We start from the raw sequence: 21,365 nt of genomic DNA on the forward strand, positions 1-21,365 counted from the left end.
CCCAGGCACCCCTATATTTATTTATATTTTGCATATTGTTAAAATTTTTGCATCTCTTAAGAACCAATCTCTGGAGAAGCATCTCAAATATACACTGAATAGCAGGAAGTCAGTCACTTAGGATTAAACTTTTTAATTTTTTTTGTTTTAATCCCATTAAAATTAACATACTGTGTTATATTAGTTTCAGGTGTACAATATAGTGATTCAACAATTCTATACAATACTCAATACTCATCATGAGAAGTTTGCTCTTTAATTCCCATCTCCTACTTCAACCCCACCCACCTGCCCTCTGGTAGTCATCAGTTTATTATTCCCTATAGTTGAGTCTGATTTGGAGTCTTTTTTCTCTCTCTCTCTCTCTCATACTCTCTCTTTCCTTTTGCTTTTTTATTTCTTAAATTCAGCTTTTGAGTGAAATAATATAGTATTTGTCTTTCTCTGACTGACTTATTTCAATTAGCACAATACTCTCTAATTCCATCCATGTTGTTGCAAATGGCAAGGTGTCATTCTTTTATATGGCTGGATAATGTTCTGTGGTACATATATACTACATATTCACTATCCATTCATTTGCAATGGACACTTGGATTACTTCCATAATTTGGTTATTGTGAATAATGCTACAATAAGCATGTGCATCTATTCCTTTCTTTCTTTTTGTATTATTTTGGGTAAATACCCAGTACTTTAATTACCAGATTATAAGGCCGTTATATTTTTAAATTTTAGAGGAACCTCCTTACTGTCTCCCACAGTAGAGGCACCCATTTGCACTCCTGCTGACAAGCAAGAAGATTTCCTTTCCTCTACAACCTCTCCAACACTTCTTTCTCCTATTGTTGCTTTTAGCCATTCAGAGAAGGGTGAAGTAATATCTCATTGTAATTTTGACTTGCATTTCCCCAGTGATCAGTGAGGTTGAGCATCTTTTCATGTGTCTGTTGGCCATCTGAATGCTTTTATTTCTGTTTTTTGAAGAAAAGTATATTCCATCTGTATGTTTTCTTTGGTGAACTGTCCATGACTTATGCCAATTTTTAAATTGGGTTATTTAGAGTATTTTTGCTGTTGAGTTGTATTAGTTCATTATAAATTTTGATACTAACCTTATATTGAACATGTTGTTTGCAAATATCTTCCTTCGGTAAGTTGCCTTGTAGTTTTGTTGATTTATTCATTTGTGGTGCAGATTTTTATTTTGATGTAGTCCCAATAGTTTATTTTTGCTTTTGTTTCCCTCACTTCAGGAGACATATCTACAACAATTTTGCTAAGGCTAATGCCAGAGAAATTACTCCCTGTGTTCTTTTCTAGAAATTTATGGTTTCATGTCCAACATTAAGGTTTTTAAACCATTTTCAGTTTTCTTTGTGTGTGTGTTTGGTGTAAGAAAGTGGTCCAGTTTCATTGCTTTTGTATATTGCTGTCTAGTTCTCCCAACATCATTTGTTGAAGAGATTGTCTTATTTCCATTGGATATTCTTTTCTACTTTGTTGAATATTAGTTGATGATAGAGTTGTGGATTTATTTCTGGGTTCTCTGTACTGTTGCATTGATCTATGAGTAGATCTGTACTGATGCATTGACCTATTTTTTGTAACAGTACCATACCATAATTTTTTGATTACTACAGCTCTTTAATATAACTTGAAGCCTGGAAATGTGATGCATCCAGCTTTGCTTTTCTTTTTCAAGATTGCTTTATTTGGGGTCTTCTGTGGTTCCATATGAGATTTGGGTTGTTTATTCTAGCTCTGTGAAAAAATGTTGTTAATATGTTGATAAAGATTGCATTAAATGTGCAGATTGCTTTGGATAGTATACACATTTTTTTTTTTAAGATTTTATTTATTTATTTGACAGGCAGAGATCACAAGTAGGCAGAGAAGCAGGCAAAGAGAGAGGAGGAAGCAGGGTCCCTGCAGAGCAGAGAGCCCGATGTGGGGCTCGATCCCAGGACCCTGAGATCATGACCTGAGCCGAAGGCAGCGGCTTAATCCACTGAGCCACCCAGACGCCCCAGTATACACATTTTAACAATTTTTGTTCTTCCAAACTTTGAGCATGGTATGCCTTTCCATTTTTGGTGTCATCTTCAATTTCTTTCATCAGGGTTTTATAGTTTTCAGAGAACAATGCTTTTGCCACTTTGGCTAATTTTTTCCTAGATATTGTATTGCTTTGATATAATTATAAATGGGATTGTTTTCTTCTCTTTCTGCTCTTTCATTATTAGCATACAGAAATAAAACAGATTTCTGTGCACTGATTTTCTATCTTGAGGCTTATTGAAGTCATTTGTTACTTCTAGTAGCTTTTCGTTGGAGTCTTCAGGATTTTCTAGGTGTAGAATCATGTTATCTTTAAATAGTGAAAATTTGACTTCTCCCTTGCTTATTTGGATGCTATTTATTTATTTATTTATTTATTTATTTTTATTATTTTTGCTTTTTTTCTGATTGCTGTGGTTTAGACTTCCAGTACTATGTTGAATAAAAGTGGTGAGAGTAGATATCCTTGTCTTATTCCTGACCTTAGAGGAAAAGAGTTCTTTAACTATTGTGCATAATGTTAGTTGTTTGTTTTCCATATATATGGCCTTTATTATGTTGAATATATTCCCTCTAATCTCCTTTTTGAGAGGTTTTTTGTTTTTAATCATGAATGGATGTTGTACTTTTTCTGCATAAATTAAAATTATGATATGGTTTTAATATAATTAATCTTTTTAAAACACACATAAAAACTACCACAGATCAATTATTTCCTATAAGAAACAGAATATTAGTGTTATCAATTATGATTCAGTTTCTCAGAAGAAAACTTATAATATTCATATTTGTCCCTTTAGTTTTTTCTTCCCAATTTCTATCCTTTATATCACTGTTAGATCAAATTTGCCTAAACTGTTTTCTTTGTGATATTCCACTCCCCTTAAATTTAATTTTCCCTTCCCTACAAGTTAAAATCCAAAGGCTTCCACTTTGACATTTCAGACTATCAAATGATCTGGTACTTATTTGAATTTTTAATTGTCCTCCCAAATCATATTTCAACCTAAAGTCTCTGCTTTTTATCTACACTTCTTTCCCCTTTTTATCCATAGCTTTCATTGTGAATTTTTCTAGACCTGAAATTCCCTTCATTATATTGTGTATATACAAAATACAAATGTTGTATATTCATGGAGAACCTATTTCTAAGTTCTAGTTTTCTAGGTTCCTCCATGAATATTTTTGAGGACATCATTCCATACTGATTTCCATCTTTGAATTCTGAAAGCTTTACTAATTGTAAATTTGTCACTTGGCCTTAAGTTAATATCTTTTAACTATTATACATCTTGAAGGGAATGTGAATATTATAGCTATAAATCATATGACTGAGTTATTGAACAAACCTATCACACTTTATCCAAATGAATGTCTCCCATTTAAAGAATTTTTCTTTGGAAAATTAAATACTTAATGTAAGAGAGTTATTGTTCACAATATAATTAACATTTCTTTCTGGAAATTATTTCCATATAGTCTTCATCCTTTGGGGACAAATATAATTTTCAAGATAGTAAAGTCATATTGATTTGAGATGGTGAATAGGTTGAGTGGTATAGTTTGGCATTAAATTTCTTTATTCTTGCATCCCTTTTTTTACATTGTTTTATAGGGTGATTATCAAACAATAAAAGAACATTTAAAGGATATATTTCTTATGATGCACCTAAAATACATTAGAGGGAGTTCTTCAAAATATTTTGAGCCTAGGAATAAGTGTGCAATTAAAAAAAAATCTTCTGAAAGGATTAACACTTATTTGGAAGACAACTTTCTAGTAGCCCTCTTTCTAATTTCTGAAAAAAATAATACATTTATAAATAAATAGAAACATTTTACCGTTCCACACAGCAAGAAAGCTTGGAACAATGGCTAGAAGCAGGGGCATCATGACCTCCAGCAACATATAAGAATCCGTTGTATGCTGCAACTCCCACACCTCCACGTCTTTTTGACATTGAAGCACACAGACTCCACTTGTTAGTGTGTGGATCAAAGTATTCCATTGATTTGAGGCAGGAACTTTCATCCCGACCACCGATAGCATATAGCCTAGGAAAAAAGAACAGAAGTGTGTGTGTGGGTGTATGTGTGCAAGCATTATTACACACACACACACCCCTTGTACAAAGCATTTAAAGTTTATGATTGTATGTTCTACTCCATTAGTATTTTGTAGTGGATGGCCTGAGTTTGTGAATGGATAATTACCTAAAGGCACTTTTCAAGGTCTACTCCAAACTCCCAGACTTCAGTGTTTTCATGAAAGAATGACATTATGGACTAAAACATCCCATTAGAAATGAAGTTAGACGGAGAGAGGAGATATCAAAACATTGGCAGTATTTGCCAATTATACCTCAATAAACCTGGAAATTAAAATGTAAGAGGGTAGGTAGGATGTTTCCAAAGACTAACTCCAGCAACATTACAATTTTGACTAGGTTCAACTAAATAGCATTAAAATCCCTCTTATATTTATGAATTGTTTTACTTAGTATTAAAAACATTAATCATTAAGAAAATTAAATTAATAAACAATGAAGGGAATAAGAATCAACAAACTGGATTTTTCCTAAGAAGATATATTATCTATCCTATTTCTTCCATAAATTTTAGAATGCCAATTCTTATAATGAGAAGTATTTTTAATCTAATTTAAATTTAATCCTACATCAATGAAAAATGAACATTTATTAAACCATATGTTTATAACTGCCTTTCATACACAGTTGTGAATAATAACAAGTCAGTAAAACAAAACTAAATTAGTCAAATTTGATGATTTCACTCTGTCTGTAATCGTTAGGAAATTGTTCCCAAGTCACTTGATATTGAGATCAGGCCAAAGATAAGCAGATTAAGGAGTATTTTAAGCTCCAAGACACTGTAAGTCTGGGCATCCTCTTAAGAATAGACATTTACTATTTTGTGCACAAGGTTCTATAAGCCATCTTTGTTGACATTTCTCAGATATACAATGAAATATTGACTATATACAGTCAGTACAGACACACAAAGGTGTCTCCTGCCACTGATAAATTCTGGTGTCTGAAATTGTCATCATTAAAGTTCCTTCTATATGCCGGTCATTGTTTCTAAAGGTCCTTTGTCAGGAAGGGCATAAGCCCCTGGAAGAAGTAACAATTCAAAGATCTTAGCAACATTTAATGTCATTGGGTTTTAATATATTATCTTGCTTTCATGGGCAAGTGATCAAGAAAGGGGAGAGATTCAGAAAGATATGACTTGGTGTAATTATAGAGTTGGGAACCCTGAACACTCAGGACAATGAATGATAGAGAACAAAAAGACTTGCCCTATTCCAAGACAAACCAAAGTTTTAATAAGAATAAGTCATGATGTTAAAAAAAAAAAAAGGGTAACTTCTCAAAGGCAGAAGTGGAACTTCTTTGCCTATAAATATGCTTCTCAAATTTAAGGTGCTTACAAGTCACTTGAGGATATTTTTAAAATGCCAATTATGATTCAGGAAGTCTAGGGTGGGGTTAAAATTCAGCATTTCTAAATAGATCTCAGGTAATGCTGATGCTGCTGGTCCCAGGACTACACTTGAGTACCAACGCAATACAGAATATTTAGTTAAATGCTCATTTTAGACAAGCATTTTCCAATATAATGAAGGGAAAGTTCCAACAAAGGAACTTTATTACTGATTATTGGATGTCCCAGTCATTGTGAATGCTTATTGATTGATGGACCACATCACCAAAGTGTCATACCACATAACCTCGGAGTAAAGAGCATTCATATTTGGGTTTACTCACTTATTGTTTAAGGCAACAACACCAACTGTGCTTCTAGGAGTTGACATACTGGCCACATAATTCCACTGATGTCCCTCAGGGTCCCATCTTTCTACAGTATTTAGATAACTCCATCCATCATGACCACCGACAGCATACATTGGTCCTTTAAGTGTGGCTACACCTAGAAGATAAAAATAACATGAAGTCTCACCACATATAATGGATTTTATTTTTTCATTTTGCAAACAACTGGATGCTTAAAAGTTGTTTTTGTTTCTTAAATGGTTTTGTGTATACATTATAATTTACTAATCTTGATATGAAACTAAACATGGTCTCCTAACCCTAGGAAATTTTCAGGTATAGTTATTGTTATTGTATCATACATAGTTATATACATAGTCACTGTATCAGGCAGGTTATCATTGTTGTAATACTGAAGTTAATGGAGGTAGTGGAACACACCATTTCTAGGGATGTAATAAAAAATGGAAGCTATTTTTTAGCACAATTTCAACATCATTTTTTTAAATATAAGAGATAGATGAGACATCTATACTGAATCTTAGGTAATTCTTAGATTATGCATAGGTTACATAACTTGTAGGTTAAAACCATGGTAAGTCTTTTTAAGCCCTGCTTTTTATTATAGTGATTAAAAAAATTACCATGTGATAACCAAATAAAGAGGGATTTTGAGGTTTAGTTAGAAATTTGTTTCTTGGGGTCCTTGGGTGACTCAGTCATTAAGTGTCTGCCTTCAGCTCAGGTCATGATCCTTGGGTCCTGGGATTGAGCCCTGCATTGGGCTCCCTGCTCCACAGGAAGCCTGCTTCTCCCTCTACCATTCCCCCTGCTTGTGTTCCCTCTCTCACTGTGTCTTTCTCTGTAAAAAAAAAAAAAATGTTACATTACATACAATGAATAATCCCTATCTAAATGCTTCTCTGGGAATTCACATAATTGGCCTTTCCCCCCACCTTCTTCACCATCTCAATTAGCATCTCAGTGGTATAACTTCATCATTTCTATCTTCTTAGTAATACCCATTAGATTTTAAAAACTTGCTATGAGTTATCTGTAGGATAGTTTTCTAAGTAATGACACAACTGAGCTGAAAAATTATATAGTTTATCATTTAACATAGACAACTTTTTAGGTAATTTGGGGAAAAGACAATACCAGTCCTGAACCTGACACTTTTTAGATGTGTAAATCAGTTTTTAAAAAACAAAATTAAATAAAAAAATCAATGGAAACAAAATTTTTCTTGGAATATCTACTAAATAAAAAAGGTTTCTTGTGTAATGCTTTCAGTTATACCATGGGAAGGATTATGTCTCTGAATTGTTAAAGGGATTAGCAATTGATTTAAGAAAATGCAAATATTTAAAATAAAGGGAAAATTTAACACTCAAAAAATTAAAAAAGCTATTATGCTTTTTAAACAAACTCTAAGATATTAAAAATGTATGTCACCTAAAGAAAGATGTACCCTGACAAACATTCAGGAGAATCAATGTTCCCAAATGTTTCAGAAGTTTCTACTTCATCTTTCTTAAAATTCTTGGAAATTTCTGGCTTAAGTATAATTTAGAGTTGCTCTCAATCAAAGCAGTTTTTTGTAAACATCCTTGACTTGGAGCATTCCAAGCCTTTTGCAGAAATACAGATTTGCCTTTTATGGGAAGGGACAAAGTTCATCAGATTAGAAACAACGTAATGTCTTTCATCATCAAATGCTTTTTGTTTTTTCTAAATTAAGGTTAGAAGAAAAATCCCTATTGTAGTTTTATGTTTTTCAATGATGTATTCTTTGCAAAACGTTTTATCCCTTTTAAAGTGGTACCTTTTTAAAATAAATTTGAAGGGAGGCAGAGTTAGCAAGTATGACATCTGAAACAAGAAAAAAAAAAATGTTTCACAAGCCTGTACAATTTGATTCAGCTTTTCAGCGTTTTGGAGATGTTTTGACTAAGGGTTTGGCTAAATTCCAATAATGTTCACTCATGATGAGCACTGGGTGATGTATGAAGTTGTTGAATTGCTATATTGTACACCTGAAACTTATATAATACTGTATGCTAATTATACTGGAATTAAAATAAAATAAAATCTTAGTAATGTGCAACAGTATTTAATTTTTAAAAAGATCTACTAATGATATATTTTTTAGAAACAATATAACATGAAGCTCTTACCTAAGCCATGCCTATGTGTTGACATGGGAGGCATCACAGTCCAGATTTTGCTAACTGGATTAAAGCATTCCACAGTATTCAAAGTTTTTAAACCATCTCTTCCTCCCACGACATAGAGCTTGTTATCAATAACTGCTACTCCAAACTGAAGCCTACGACCATTCATGGTTCCAATATGTAGCCAGCTGTTGGTTCTGAGGTCATATTTTTCAATTGTAGTGGTACCTTTTAAAGGGATATTAAACAATAGAAAAATTGCATGTATAAAAATATTAGTTGGCATCATCAATATTATATTTATGTACCTATAATTTGTAGCATAGAATCAGTGATAGCAGCTCAAATTAAAGTACCTAATGATTCCCTAACCTGGTTAATAAGGCAAAGGTAATATTTTGCTACTACCAGATCCAAATGGAAGAGTCAGAATACAACAGTTCATTTTAATATATATGGTTTGTGTACTTGTAATGGTTTTTTTGGTTATACTATGTTACTATTAGTACTGACACAGGTGTCAACATGATAATTTACAACAAAAAAATACTTTGGAATCTATTACCAATTCTTTACACATCCATTATTATTTTAATCACCCTTGGTCATTCAATATATGAATTTGTGTCCTTTTATTTTATTCAGTTGTGTGTGTGTGTGTTGATTTAAAATACAAGTGACTAAAGAAACAGAAATGAAAATTTCTTTTAAATGGGCCTTTTGTGTTGATTCACACAATTTTCCATGATGGTAAAATGAAGGATTATAATTAAAAATAGATTAAGATATTTATTATTATTTATTATATTTAGAATTTAATTCTGAGATATTGCTTACTTTATGTGTTAATAAAAGTTAATTTTCTACTCAACTACTAAAATGTTAATTTTACTACCATAGTATACTGTCACTACTGCCATAGTAAATTGCCAATACTTCATAATAAATTGATATATTTTGCATCCATGCTCATCAGTAATATTGGCCTGCAGTTTTCTTTCTTACTAGCATTTTTTATCTGGTTTTGGTATCAGGATAATGCTAGCCTCATACGATAAATCAGAAAGTTTTCCTTCCTTTTCTATTTTTTTAGAATAGTTTGAGAAGAGTAGGCATTAACTCTTCTTTAAATGTTTGGCAGAATTACCCCATGAAGGCATGCAGCCCTGGACTTCTGTTTACTGAAAGACATTTGATTACTGATTTAATTTCCACTGCTGGCTATTGGTCTATTCAAGTTTTCTGTTTCTTCCTATTTTGGTTTTTGTAGTTTATATGTTTCTAGGAACTTATCCATTTCTTCCAGGTTGTCCAATTTGTTGGCATGTAATTTTTCATAATGTTCTCTTATAGTTATCCTGTGGTGTTGACTGTTATTTCTCTTCTGTCATTTGTGATTTTATTTATTTGGTTCCTTTCTCTTTTGTTTTTGATAAGTCTGGCTAGAGGTTTATTAAATTTTTTTCAAAGAACTAGAGAACTAGGAACTAGTTCTTTGGAAAAAATAACAAAATTGATAAACCTCTAGTATACACATAGAGTGTACTTAAGACAGCTTGTGGCAGATTTAGGGAATTTTGTCACAAATGCACAGTACCAACCATAGGTAAAAGCAAAAAAAAAAAAAAAAAACATTTTTCAGTTGTTATTCTACTGGGCAATTTGTGGAGAAATATAATTCATTCGTTATGATGAAAATATATTTATATCTGAACTGTATCCATTGGCCAATTATAATGCTGTGGCATGAGATCATACCAAGTCAAAATTTAAACAAAGTATATTGTATCTATGGCTGCTTCTGAAAGTTTTTCTATGTATATTAGATTAGTGAAGACAGTGTTTATATCTTTTCCGTAATTTTAGATCTTTTCTGATGAATAGTGCACTGTAAATTTATGTTTCAAGAGTTAGGATTTTCACAATAAAAACTTGTGTATATAAAGATACTCATTATCCTTTCTCTTTAATCCCTCCATCTTTCACTGGTAAGATGGATTTTGCTAAAGGCTGATTTACAGATCAACAGTTGCTCTATTTACTACATTTACTATTTACATCGCTTAGAAGAATATCTTTTCTATACTAAATGTCTCTGAATGATCCTGTTAAAGTAGGAATACCTATAAAGAAACTCACATCAACTTTCACTCTATTAACCAGCCTATCTCTTCTGAATGTTTTCAGATCTTTCCACGTCCTCATCCTAATATTCCCAAGTCAGTCTTCCTATTCATTTCTTCCTATTTTAACTTTCTATTTCAAACTCTTTTCATTAGTGGAATTTACCAAAAAATGAATTCATATAGGAAATGAAGACTAGACTGCTCTACCTACTCAATTTATAGAGATATTAATAGTGAAGTAGTCAGGAAATTGTACAAGGCTACAATAATCAAGAATGTGCAGAAGGTTTACACTGAAATAATGTAGAAGTCTGTTTTATGCCAAGTTAATCTTTTTTCTGGGCATTAGATGAAATATAGAAGATTAATATAATCTCACATCTCTTATTTTTGTCTATGAACATATATAACTGTTAGTTCCATATCTTGAATTCTAAATATTTCTTCAGCCCATTTACCTCCCTCCACTATTGCTTTAACTAATTAAAATGTAAATCCCCTAACTGGCCTACAATGTCAGCTCTATATTTGATGGGAAAACTTAAATTAGATTTTTTTTTTTTTTTTACTGATGTCTCTCCTTAGGACTCATTTTATGATGTTTCTGTGTATACAGATCTTCTTCTCTAAAACATGGCAAATATAGTTTCTCAATTCATCTCTAAGCTCCTATTCAACCCTCATTTATGATCTGGTTAAGAGGAAACAAAACAAACCTAAAGTTGTCATCTTGTTGGGAACATGATAGTTCCTATACCTGTGAATATATCTGATTTAGCATCCTGAGTTGTTGGGTCACATCCTTATGAGGTTCAAATTGGAACAACTCCTAAATCAACATGAAGGGGCCCAAGGGTTCCCTTGGACTTAAACTGCCCACTGCAGATTTCCTCACAAGAGGCCCAGATAAAATTGACAGTGGGAAATAAATTAATTGAATTTTTATTGGACAAAGTGTAATATATATTTTTATTAAAGCTATTCAAGTTTGATGGGTTAATTAAAGTATACATGTCTTTTGGAGTTATCATCATCAAATATAATACAGATAACTAGCTTTTATTCTACCTGAATGTATTAGTTAAATTCTTGTTGTAACTATTCTGTCAACAAAAATTACTTAAAATAATGATTGATTTTATCTAATGAAGTTTACATGGGCAATTGTTAAAAATTAGGTTTAATAGGTAAAACAGAGTATAGATAAATTTTAAATAGTTTCCAAAATCTTTGGTAACCTGAAACTTTGAAGTTTTGCTAGGTTAAATAATAAATTGGGTTAAACTCATTGGATATCCAAGTCTTTACAAAATAAGATAAAATGTTAATGTTTTAACATTAATTACTAAATATAGGTTTATCTGGTTTTAGCTTCTTAATACAGAAAACTAAATATACTTTGGCTGCTAATATGCATGACTTATGCTTTATTAAAAAGTTCTATAAAAATCACACTTCTACAAAATATGAAATATATTCATAAATTTGCCAATCTAAAAAATTCTGGACTGATATACCGTTCACAACCTGTCACTACTTAGTTTTCACTGGAGAAAGGTTTTAAGAGTTAAAATTCGGAGACATGTATTTGAGACTGCTGGAAATGATAAGGAAAGCAAGTCTGTATATAGGAAAATAGGAGATATGTAAGAAAGGTATAAAGAATAAAAATACATTTTTATTGAGGAAAAAAAGGTAATTTTTCCACTGACAGAGTCAAGATCACGGAGAAGTAGCAGGCTGAGACTACATCAGGTAGCAGGACATCAGCTCAATAGCTTAATCTAAACATTGCAAACACCTACAAATCCAACGGGAGACCGAAGAGAAGAAGAACAGCAATTCTAGAAACAGAAAATCAACCACTTTCTGAAAGGTAGGACTGGCGGAGAAGTGGATATAAAACGACAGGAAGATAGATCGCAGGGGGAGGGGCCGGCTCCCGGCAAGCAGAGGAGCAACGGAGCACAAAATCAGGACTTTTAAAAGTCCTTTGGGTTTTCCACATATAGTATCATATCATCTGCGAAGAGTGATAGTTTGACTTCTTCTTTACCAATTTGGATGCCTTTAATTTATTTTTGTTGTCTGATTGCTGAGGCTAGGACTTCTAGTACTATGTTAAATAGCAGTGGTGATAATGGACATCCCTGCCGTGTTCCTGACCTTAGCGGAAAAGCTTTCAGTTTTTCTCCATTGAGAATGATATTTGCGGTGGGTTTTTCATAGATGGCTTTGATAATATTGAGGTATGTGCCCTCTATCCCTACACTTTGAAGAGTTTTGATCAGGAAGGGATGCTGTACTTTGTCAAATGCTTTTTCAGCATCTATTGAGAGTATCATATGGTTTGGGAATGCAAGCTGGTGCAACCACTCTGGAAAACAGCATGGAGGTTCCTCAAAATGTTGAAAATAGAACTACCCTATGACCCAGCAATTGCACTACTGGGTATTTACCCTAAAGATACAAACATAGTGATCCGAAGGGGCACGTGTACCCGAATGTTTATAGCAGCAATGTCTACAATAGCCAAACTATGGAAAGAACCTAGATGTCCATCAACAGATGAATGGATAAAGAAGAGGTGGTATATATACACAATGGAATACTATGCAGCCATCAAAAGAAATGAAATCTTGCCATTTGCGATGACGTGGATGGAACTAGAGGGTATCATGCTTAGTGAAATAAGTCAATCGGAGAAAGACAACTATCATATGACCTCCCTGATATGAGGACATGGAGAAGCAACATGGGGGGTTAGGGGGATAGGAGAAGAATAAATGAAACAAGATGGGATTGGGAGGGAGACAAACCATAAATGACTCTTAATCTCACAAAACAAACTGGGGGTTGCTGGGGGGAGGTGGGATTACGAGAGGGGGAGGGGGCTATGGACATTGGGGAGGGGAGGCGAACCATAAGAGACTATGGACTCTGAAAAACAACCTGAGGGTTTTGAAGGGTCAGGGGTGGGAGGTTGGGGGAACAGGTGGTGGGTAATGGGGAGGGCACGTTTTGCATGTAGCACTGGGTGTTGTGCAAAAACAATGAATACTGTTACACTGAAAAAAATAAATAAAATGGAAAAAAAAAAAAGTCTGTTCCACTGAGGGACATTGCTCCAGAGGCTAAACCAGGGTGAAGCCCATGCGGGGTCAGCGTGGCCCCAGCTCCCGCAGGGTCACAGAAGGATCGGGGGTGCCGAAGTGTCACAGAGCTCGCAGGTGTTAGAACGGAGAAGCCGGCTACAGAGACAGAGACGAGGACTGAACTCTCAGCTCGGGATTACCTTGAACTTGTTGCGGGCTGGGTGTGCTCGGAGCGTGGCTAGAGGCTGGGGATACGGGAGTGATTGGGTGCTGTCCTCTGGGGGCACACTGAGGAGTGAGGCCCTGGGCTCTCGGCTCCTCCGGGCCGGAGACTAGGAGGCCACCATTTTCATTCCCATCCTCCAGAACTCTATAGAAAGCATTCAGGGAGCAGAAGCTCCCAAAAGCGAACCCGAGGGGATTACTTAGTCCGGCCCCTGGTAAGGGCGGTGCAATCCTGCCTCAGGCAAAGACACTTGAGAATCACTACAACAGGCCCCTCCCCAGAAGATCAACAAAATATCCAGCCAGGACGAAGTTCATCTATCAAGGAAAGCAGGTTCAATTCCTAACACAGCAGCGGGATTCCAGAGGAGAGAAAGCAAAGCAGGGAACTCCTGGCTTTCTCCCCATGATTCTTTAGTCTCGCTGTTAATTCAATTTTTTTTCTTTTTTCAGTTTTTTTTTCTTTTTTTTCTTCCGCTATATTTTTTAAAACTTTTACCCTTTTCTTTTTTAACGTTTTTTGACTAGTTTATCTAAATATATATATTTTTTCTTTCTTTTTTATATTTTTTCTTTATTTGTTTTATTTTTTGAATTTTTTTCTTTTTTTTTTCCTGAACCTCTTTTTATCCCCTTTCTCCCCCCCACAATTTGGGGTCTCTTCTGATTCGGTTACAGTGCATTTTTCTGGTGTCTTTGCCACCCATTTAGTATTTTATTTGATCCTTCATATACTCTTATCTGGACAAAATGACAAGGCAGAAAAAATCACCACAAACAAAAGAACAAGAGGCAGTACTGAAGGCTAGGGACCTAATCAACACAGACATTGGTAATATGTCAGATCAAGAGTTCAGAATGACGATTCTGAACGTTCTAGCCAGGCTCGAAAAAGGCATGGAAGATATTAGAGAAACCCTCTCTGGAGATATAAACGCCCTTTCTGGAGAAATTAAAGAACTAGAATCTAACCAAGTTGAAATAAAAAAAGCTATTAATGAGCTGCAATCAAAAATGGAGGCTCTCACTGCTAGGATCAATGAGGCAGAAGAAAGAATTAGTGATATAGAAGACCAAATGACAGAGAATAAAGAAGCCGAGCAAAAGAGGGACAAACAGCTACTGGACCACGAGGGGAGAATTCGAGAGATAAGTGACACCATAAGATGAAACAACATTAGAATAATTGGGATTCCAGAAGAAGAAGAAAGAGAGAGGGGAGCAGAAGGTCTATTTGAGAGAATTTCCCTAATATGGAAAAGGGAACAAGCATCAAAATCCAGGAGATGCAGAGAACCCCCCTCAAAGTCAACAAGAATAGGTCCACACCCCCTCACCTAATAGTAAAATTTACAAGTCTTAGTGACAAAGAGAAAATCCTGAAAGCAGCCCGGGAAAAGAAGTCTGTAACATACAATGGTAAAAATATTAGATTGGCAGCAGACTTATCCACAGAGACCTGGCAGGCCAGAAAGAGCTGGCATGATATATTCAGAGCACTCAACGAGAAAAACATGCAGCCAAGAATACTCTATCCAGCTAGGCTATCATTGAAAATAGAAGGAGAGGTAAAAAGCTTCCAGGACAAACAAAAACTGAAAGAATTTGCAAACCCCAAACCAGCTCTACAGTAAATATTGAAAGGGGTCCTCTAAGCAAAGAGAAAGCCTAAAAGTAGTAGATCAGAAAGGTACAGAGACAATATACAGTAACAGTCACATTACAGGCTAATAATGGCACTAAATTCATATCTCTCAATAGTTACCCTGAATGTTAATGGGCTAAATGCCCCAATCAAAAGACACAGGGCATCAGAATGGATAAAAAAACAAAACCCATCAGTATGTTGCCTACAAGAAACTCATTTTAGACGTGAAGACACCTCCAGATTTACAGTGAGGGGGTGGAAAACAATTTACCATGCTAATGGGCATCAGAAGAAAGCTGGGGTGGCAATCCTTATGTCAGATCAATTGGACTTTAAGCCAAAGACTATAATAAGAGATGAGGAAGGACACTATATCCTACTCAAAGGGTCTGTCCAACAAGTAGATCTAACAATTTTCAATATCTATGCCCCTAACGTGGGAGCAGCCAACTATATCAACCAATTAATAACAAAATCAAGGAAACACATCAATAATAATACAATAATAGTAGGGGATTTGAACTCTCCCCTCACTGAAATGGACAGATCATCCAAGCAAAAGATCAACAAGGAAATATAGGCCTTAAATGACACACTGGACCAGATGGACATCACAGATATACTCAGAACATTTCATCCCAAAGCAACAGAATACACATTCTTCTCTGGTGCACATGGAACTTTCTCCAGAATAGATCACATCCTGGATCACAAATCAGGTCTCAACCGGTATCAAAAGATTAGGATCATTCCCTGCATATTTTCAGACCACAATGCTCAGAAGCTAGAACTCAATCACAAGAGGAAAGCTGGAAAGAACCCAAATACATGGAGACTAAACAGCATCCTTCTAAGGAATGAATGGGTCAACCAGGAAATTAAAGAAGAATTGAAAAAATTCATGGAAACAAATGATAATGAAAACACAACATTTCAAAATCTGTGGGACACAGCAAAGACAGTCCTGAGAGGAAAATATATAGTGGTACAAGCCTTTCTCAAGAAACAAGAAAGGTCTCAAGTACACAACCTAACCCTACACCTGAAGGAGCTGGAGAAAGAACAAGAAAGAAACCTTAAACCCAGCAGGAGAAGAGAAATCATAAGGATCAGAGCCGAAATCAATGAAATAGAAACCAAAAAAACAACAGAAAAAATCAATGAAACTAGGAGCTGGTTCTTTGAAAGAATCAATAAGATTGATAAAACCCTGGCCAGACTCATCAAAAAGAAAAGAGAAAGGACCCAAATAAATAAAATCATGAATGAAAGAGGCGAGTCCACAACTAACACCAAAGAAATACAGACAATTATAAGAATATACTATGAGCAACTCTACGCCAACAAATTTGACAATCTGGAAGAAATGGATGCATTCCTAGAGACATATAAACTAACACAACTGCACCAGGAAGAAATAGAAAACCTGAACAGGCCCATAACAAGTAAGGAGATTGAAACAGTCATCAAAAATCTCCAAACAAACAAAAGCCCAGGGCCAGACAGCTTCCCAGGGGAATTCTACCAAACATTTAAAGAAGAACTAATTCCTATTCTCCTGAAACTGTTCCAAAAAATAGAAATGGAAGGAAAACTTTCAAACTCATTTTATGAGGCCGGCATCACCTTGATCCCAAAACCAGACAAGGATCCCACCAAAAAAGAGAACTACAGACAAATATCCTTGATGAACACAGATGCAAAAATTCTCACCAAAATACTAGCCAATAGGATTCAACAGTACATTAAAGGGATTATTCACCATGATCAAGTGGGATTTATTCCAGGGCTGCAGGGTTGAATCAACATCCACAAATCAATCAATGTGATAGAACACATTAATAAAAGAAATAACAAGAACCATATGATTCTCTCAATAGATGCTGAAAAAGCATTTGACAAAGTACAGCATCCCTTCCTGAGCAAAACTCTTCAAAGTGTAGGGATAGAGGGCACATACCTCAATATTATCAAAGCCATCTATGAAAAACCCACCGCAAATATCATTCTCAGTGGGGAAAAACTGAAAGCTTTTCCGCTAAGGTCAGGAACATGGCAGGGATGTCCATTATCACCACTGCTATTCAACATAGAAATAGAAGTCCTAGTCTCAGCAATCAGACAACAAAAAGAAATTAAAGGCATCCAAATCGGCAAAGAGGAAGTCAAACTATCACTCTTCGCAGATGATATGATACTATATGTGGAAAACCCAAAAGACTCCACTCCAAAACTGCTAGAACTCGTACAGGATTCAGTAAAGTGTCAGGATATAAAATCAATACACAGAAATCAGTTGCCTTTCTGTACACCAACAACAAGACAGAAGAAAGAGAAATTAAGGAGTCAATCCCATTTACAATTGCTCCCCAAACTATAAGATACCTAGGAATAAACCTAACCAAAGAGGCTAAGAATCTATATGCAGAAAACTATAAAGTACTCATGAAAGAAATTGAGGAAGACACAAGTAAATGGAAAAATGTTCCATGCTTCTGGATTGGAAGAATAAATATTGTGAAAATGTCTATGCTACCTAAAGCCATCTACACATTTAATGCAATCCCTATCAAAATACCATCCATTTTTTTTCAAAGAAATGGAACAAATAATCCTCAAATTTATATGGAACCAGAAAAGACCTCGAATAGCCAAAGAATATTGAAAAAGAAAGCCAACGTTTGTGGCATCACAATTCCGGACTTCAAGCTCTATTACAAAGCTGTCATCATCAAGACAGCATGATACTGGCACAAAAACAGACACATAGATCAATGGAACAGAATAGAGAGCCCAGAAATAGACCCTCAACTCTATGGTCAACTAATCTTCGACAAAGCAGGAAAGAATGTCCAATGGAAAAAGACAGCCTCTTCAATAAATGGTGCTGGGAAAATTGGACAGCCACATGCAGAAAATGAAATTGGAACACTTCCGTACATCACACACGAAAATAGACTCAAAATGGATGAAGGACCTCAACGTGAGAAAGGAATCCATCAAAATCCTTGAGGAGAACGCAGGCAGCAACCTCTTCGACCTAAGCCGCAGCAACATCTTCCTAGGAACATTGGCAAAGGCAAGGGAAGCAAGGACAAAAATGAACTATTGGGATTTCATCAAGATCAAAAGCTTTTGCACAGGAAAGGAAACAGTTCACAAAACCAAAAGACAACTGAGAGAATGGGAGAAGGTATTTGCAAATGACATATCAGATAAAGGGCTAGTATCCAAAATCTATAAAGAACTTAATAAACTCAACACCCAAAGAACAAACAATCCAATCAAGAAATGGGCAGAGGACATGAACAGACATTTCTGCAAAGAAGTCATCCAGATGGCCAACAGACACATGAAAAAGTGCTCAACATCACTGAGTATCAGGGAAATACAAATCAAAACCACAATGAGATATCACCTCACATCAGTCAGAATGGCTAAAATTAACAAGTCAGGAAATGACAGATGCTGGTGAGGATGCGGAGAAAGGGGAACCCTCCTACACTCTTGGTGGAATGCAAGCTGGTGCAACCACTCTGGAAAACAGCGTGGAGGTTCCTCAAAATGTTGAAAATAGAACTACCCTATGACCCAGCAATTGCACTACTGGGTATTTACCCTAAAGATACAAACATAGTGATCCGAAGGGGCACGTGTACCCGAATGTTTATAGCAGCAATATCTACAATAGCCAAACTATGGAAAGAACCTAGATGTCCATCAACAGATGAATGGATAAAGAAGGTGTGGTATATATACACAATGGAATACTATGCAGCCATCAAAATAAATGAAATCTTGCCATTTGCGATGACGTGGATGGAACTAGAGGGTATCATGCTTAGTGAAATAAGTCAATCGGAGAAACACAACTATCATATGATCTCCCTGATATGAGGACATGGAGATGCAACATGGGGGTTAGGGGGATAGGAGAAGAATAAATGAAACAAGATGGGATTGGGAGGGAGACAAACCATAAATGACTCTTAATCTCACAAAACAAACTGGCGGTTGCTGGGGGGAGGTGGGGTTGCTAGAGGGGGAGGGGGTTATGGACATTGGGTAGGTTATGTACTATGGTGAGTGCTGTGAAATGTGTAAACCTGGCGATTCACAGACCTGTACCCCTGGGGATAAAAATACATTATATGTTTATAAAAAAAATTGGAGGGGGAGACGAACCATAAGAGACTATGGACTCTGAAAAACAACCTGAGGGTTTTGAAGGGTCAGGGGTGGGAGGTTGGGGGAACAGGTGGTGGGTAATAGGGAGGGCACGTATTGCATGGATCACTGGCTGTTGTGCAAAAACAATGAATACTGTTTGGCTGAAAAAAATAAATATATTTAAAAATATTATACATAAAAAATGTAATTTTTCATAAAATGAGACTGGCTATATAGACATAAGAGTTATGACAAAATTTGAATTAAAGGGGTGCCTGGGTGGCTCAGTGGGTTAAAGCCTCTGCCGTCAGCTCAGGTCATGGTCCTAGGATCCTGGGATTGAGCCCCGCTCCGGGCCCTCTGCTCAGCAGGGGGCCTGCTTCCTCCTCTCTCTCTGCCTGCCTCTCTGCCTACTTGTGATCTCCATCTGTCAAATAAAATCTTAAAAAAATTTGAATTAAAAAAAGCAGTTGTAGAAAGTTTATGAAGGAGAATCTTTTGGGAAAAATATTTATGGTCAGGACTCACTAAAATTGGAAAAAATGAATTTTAAAAGTACCGTGATATAAGATTGGAATTTGGTTCCAATTGAAAATTGGCTTAAATTTGTTAAAAAGACAAATTTTTCTTTTATTGTTGGTCTACTCTTGATAAGAAATTATAAACAAAGTATTTTATCTTTATCTGCACAGAAAAACAAGGTTTCTATATTTGTTTCTATTAGGTCTTTGGTGACCAAATCTTCTCAATATTAAAGGAGTTAAGTTTTGCTAACAACCAGGTAACCCTTTGTTTTTGCCTTTGGGATCTATTATTGTCACCTTGGTTAAATAAATAATAAAATTTTAAATTTTATAGTGATCTATGATCTTATTTAGGCATATGGTTTAGAATCTTCTAAGCTTCTTAACAAAGTTCCTAAAAATTCAAATTCTAAATAAGTCTTTTTTGATTTATTAGGCTTGTATATTTGCTATGTTAAATTACATTGGAAGCATTGTCAAACAAAAAATGATTATTTTTGTTAGATTATATTATGTGGGTGAATACTGGGATGGTTCTAAGAGTTATGCAAAATTCTTAAAGTTTTAGTATGTCTTGACATAATGTCGTAATTCTAGTTATTATAATGTTGTGCATCAAAGAAATTACTGCATATCCTTGTCAACTACATTATATTAAACTCTTAACAGATTTTTAAACATGGCCATTTTTGAGTCTTTTGTCACTTGCAGTTACTCTGATGCTCTTATAAAATGCATTTCAGCTTCAAGGAGATTCATGAAAAGGACTTTTGACAGACGCAGGTCTGATACTTTTAAGATCATAAAACTAAACTAAGAATTTCCAGACCTAATGGAAAAACTGCATTCCAACAGAACAAGAATTAATAACATCGGGGCGCCTGGGTGGCTCCGTGGGTTAAAGCCTCTGCCTTCGGCTCAGGTCATGATCCCAGGGTCCTGGGATCGAGCCCCGCATCGGGCTCTCTACTCTGCGGGGAGCCTGCTTCCTCCTCTTTCTCTGCCTGCCTCTCTGCCTAGTTGTGATTTCTCTCTGTCAAATTAATAAAATATTTAAAAAAATTGCCAAAACAATGAACACTGTTATGCTGTAAATAGACCAATAAAAAAATAAAATTAAAAAAAAAGAATTAATAACATGGGACTATGTAATTTTAAAAGATGATTATATTTTTATAATTCTTATTTAAATCATTGATGTTTCTCTAACGTTTGCTCTTCCAAATTTAAGGAAACTTTTTCTCTTAAGACATCTATGACTTACAGAAATGTGATAAAAATATTATTTTGTGGGAAGACCCAGGTGACTCAGTTGGTTAAGTGTCTGCCTTCAGCTCAGGTCATAATCCCAAGGTCCTGGGATCCAGTCCAGCATTATGCTCCTTGCTCAGCGGGGAGCCTACTTTTCCCTCTGCCTACACCTCCCTCTGCTTGTGCTTTCTATCTCTCTCTTTCTCTCTGACAAATAAATAAATAAAATCTTTAAAAATGTTATTTTGTAAACACACTGAAGTATTTATTTTTCTCCCTACCTGATCCTTGAAG

The 21,365-nt window shown here is 35.3% G+C and overlaps 1 protein-coding gene across 2 annotated transcripts in view; it reads right to left on the bottom strand.

Annotated features, from left to right (window-relative positions):
• LOC123935013 (kelch-like protein 4) overlaps positions 1–21,365 on the bottom strand; it is an 85,414-nt gene that overhangs the window by 24,588 nt on the left and 39,461 nt on the right. For both annotated transcript variants that reach the window (XM_045995409.1, XM_045995408.1), the window contains 2 exons: positions 5,853–6,015; positions 3,904–4,116 (listed from right to left, as the gene is read on the bottom strand). In XM_045995409.1, the coding sequence (XP_045851365.1) occupies positions 3,904–4,116; positions 5,853–6,015 (376 nt within the window). The remainder of the gene's footprint in view (positions 1–3,903; positions 4,117–5,852; positions 6,016–21,365) is intronic.

This window comes from Meles meles, chromosome X (assembly GCF_922984935.1).
Source record: "Meles meles chromosome X, mMelMel3.1 paternal haplotype, whole genome shotgun sequence".
Classification (NCBI taxonomy): Eukaryota; Metazoa; Chordata; class Mammalia; order Carnivora; family Mustelidae; genus Meles; species Meles meles.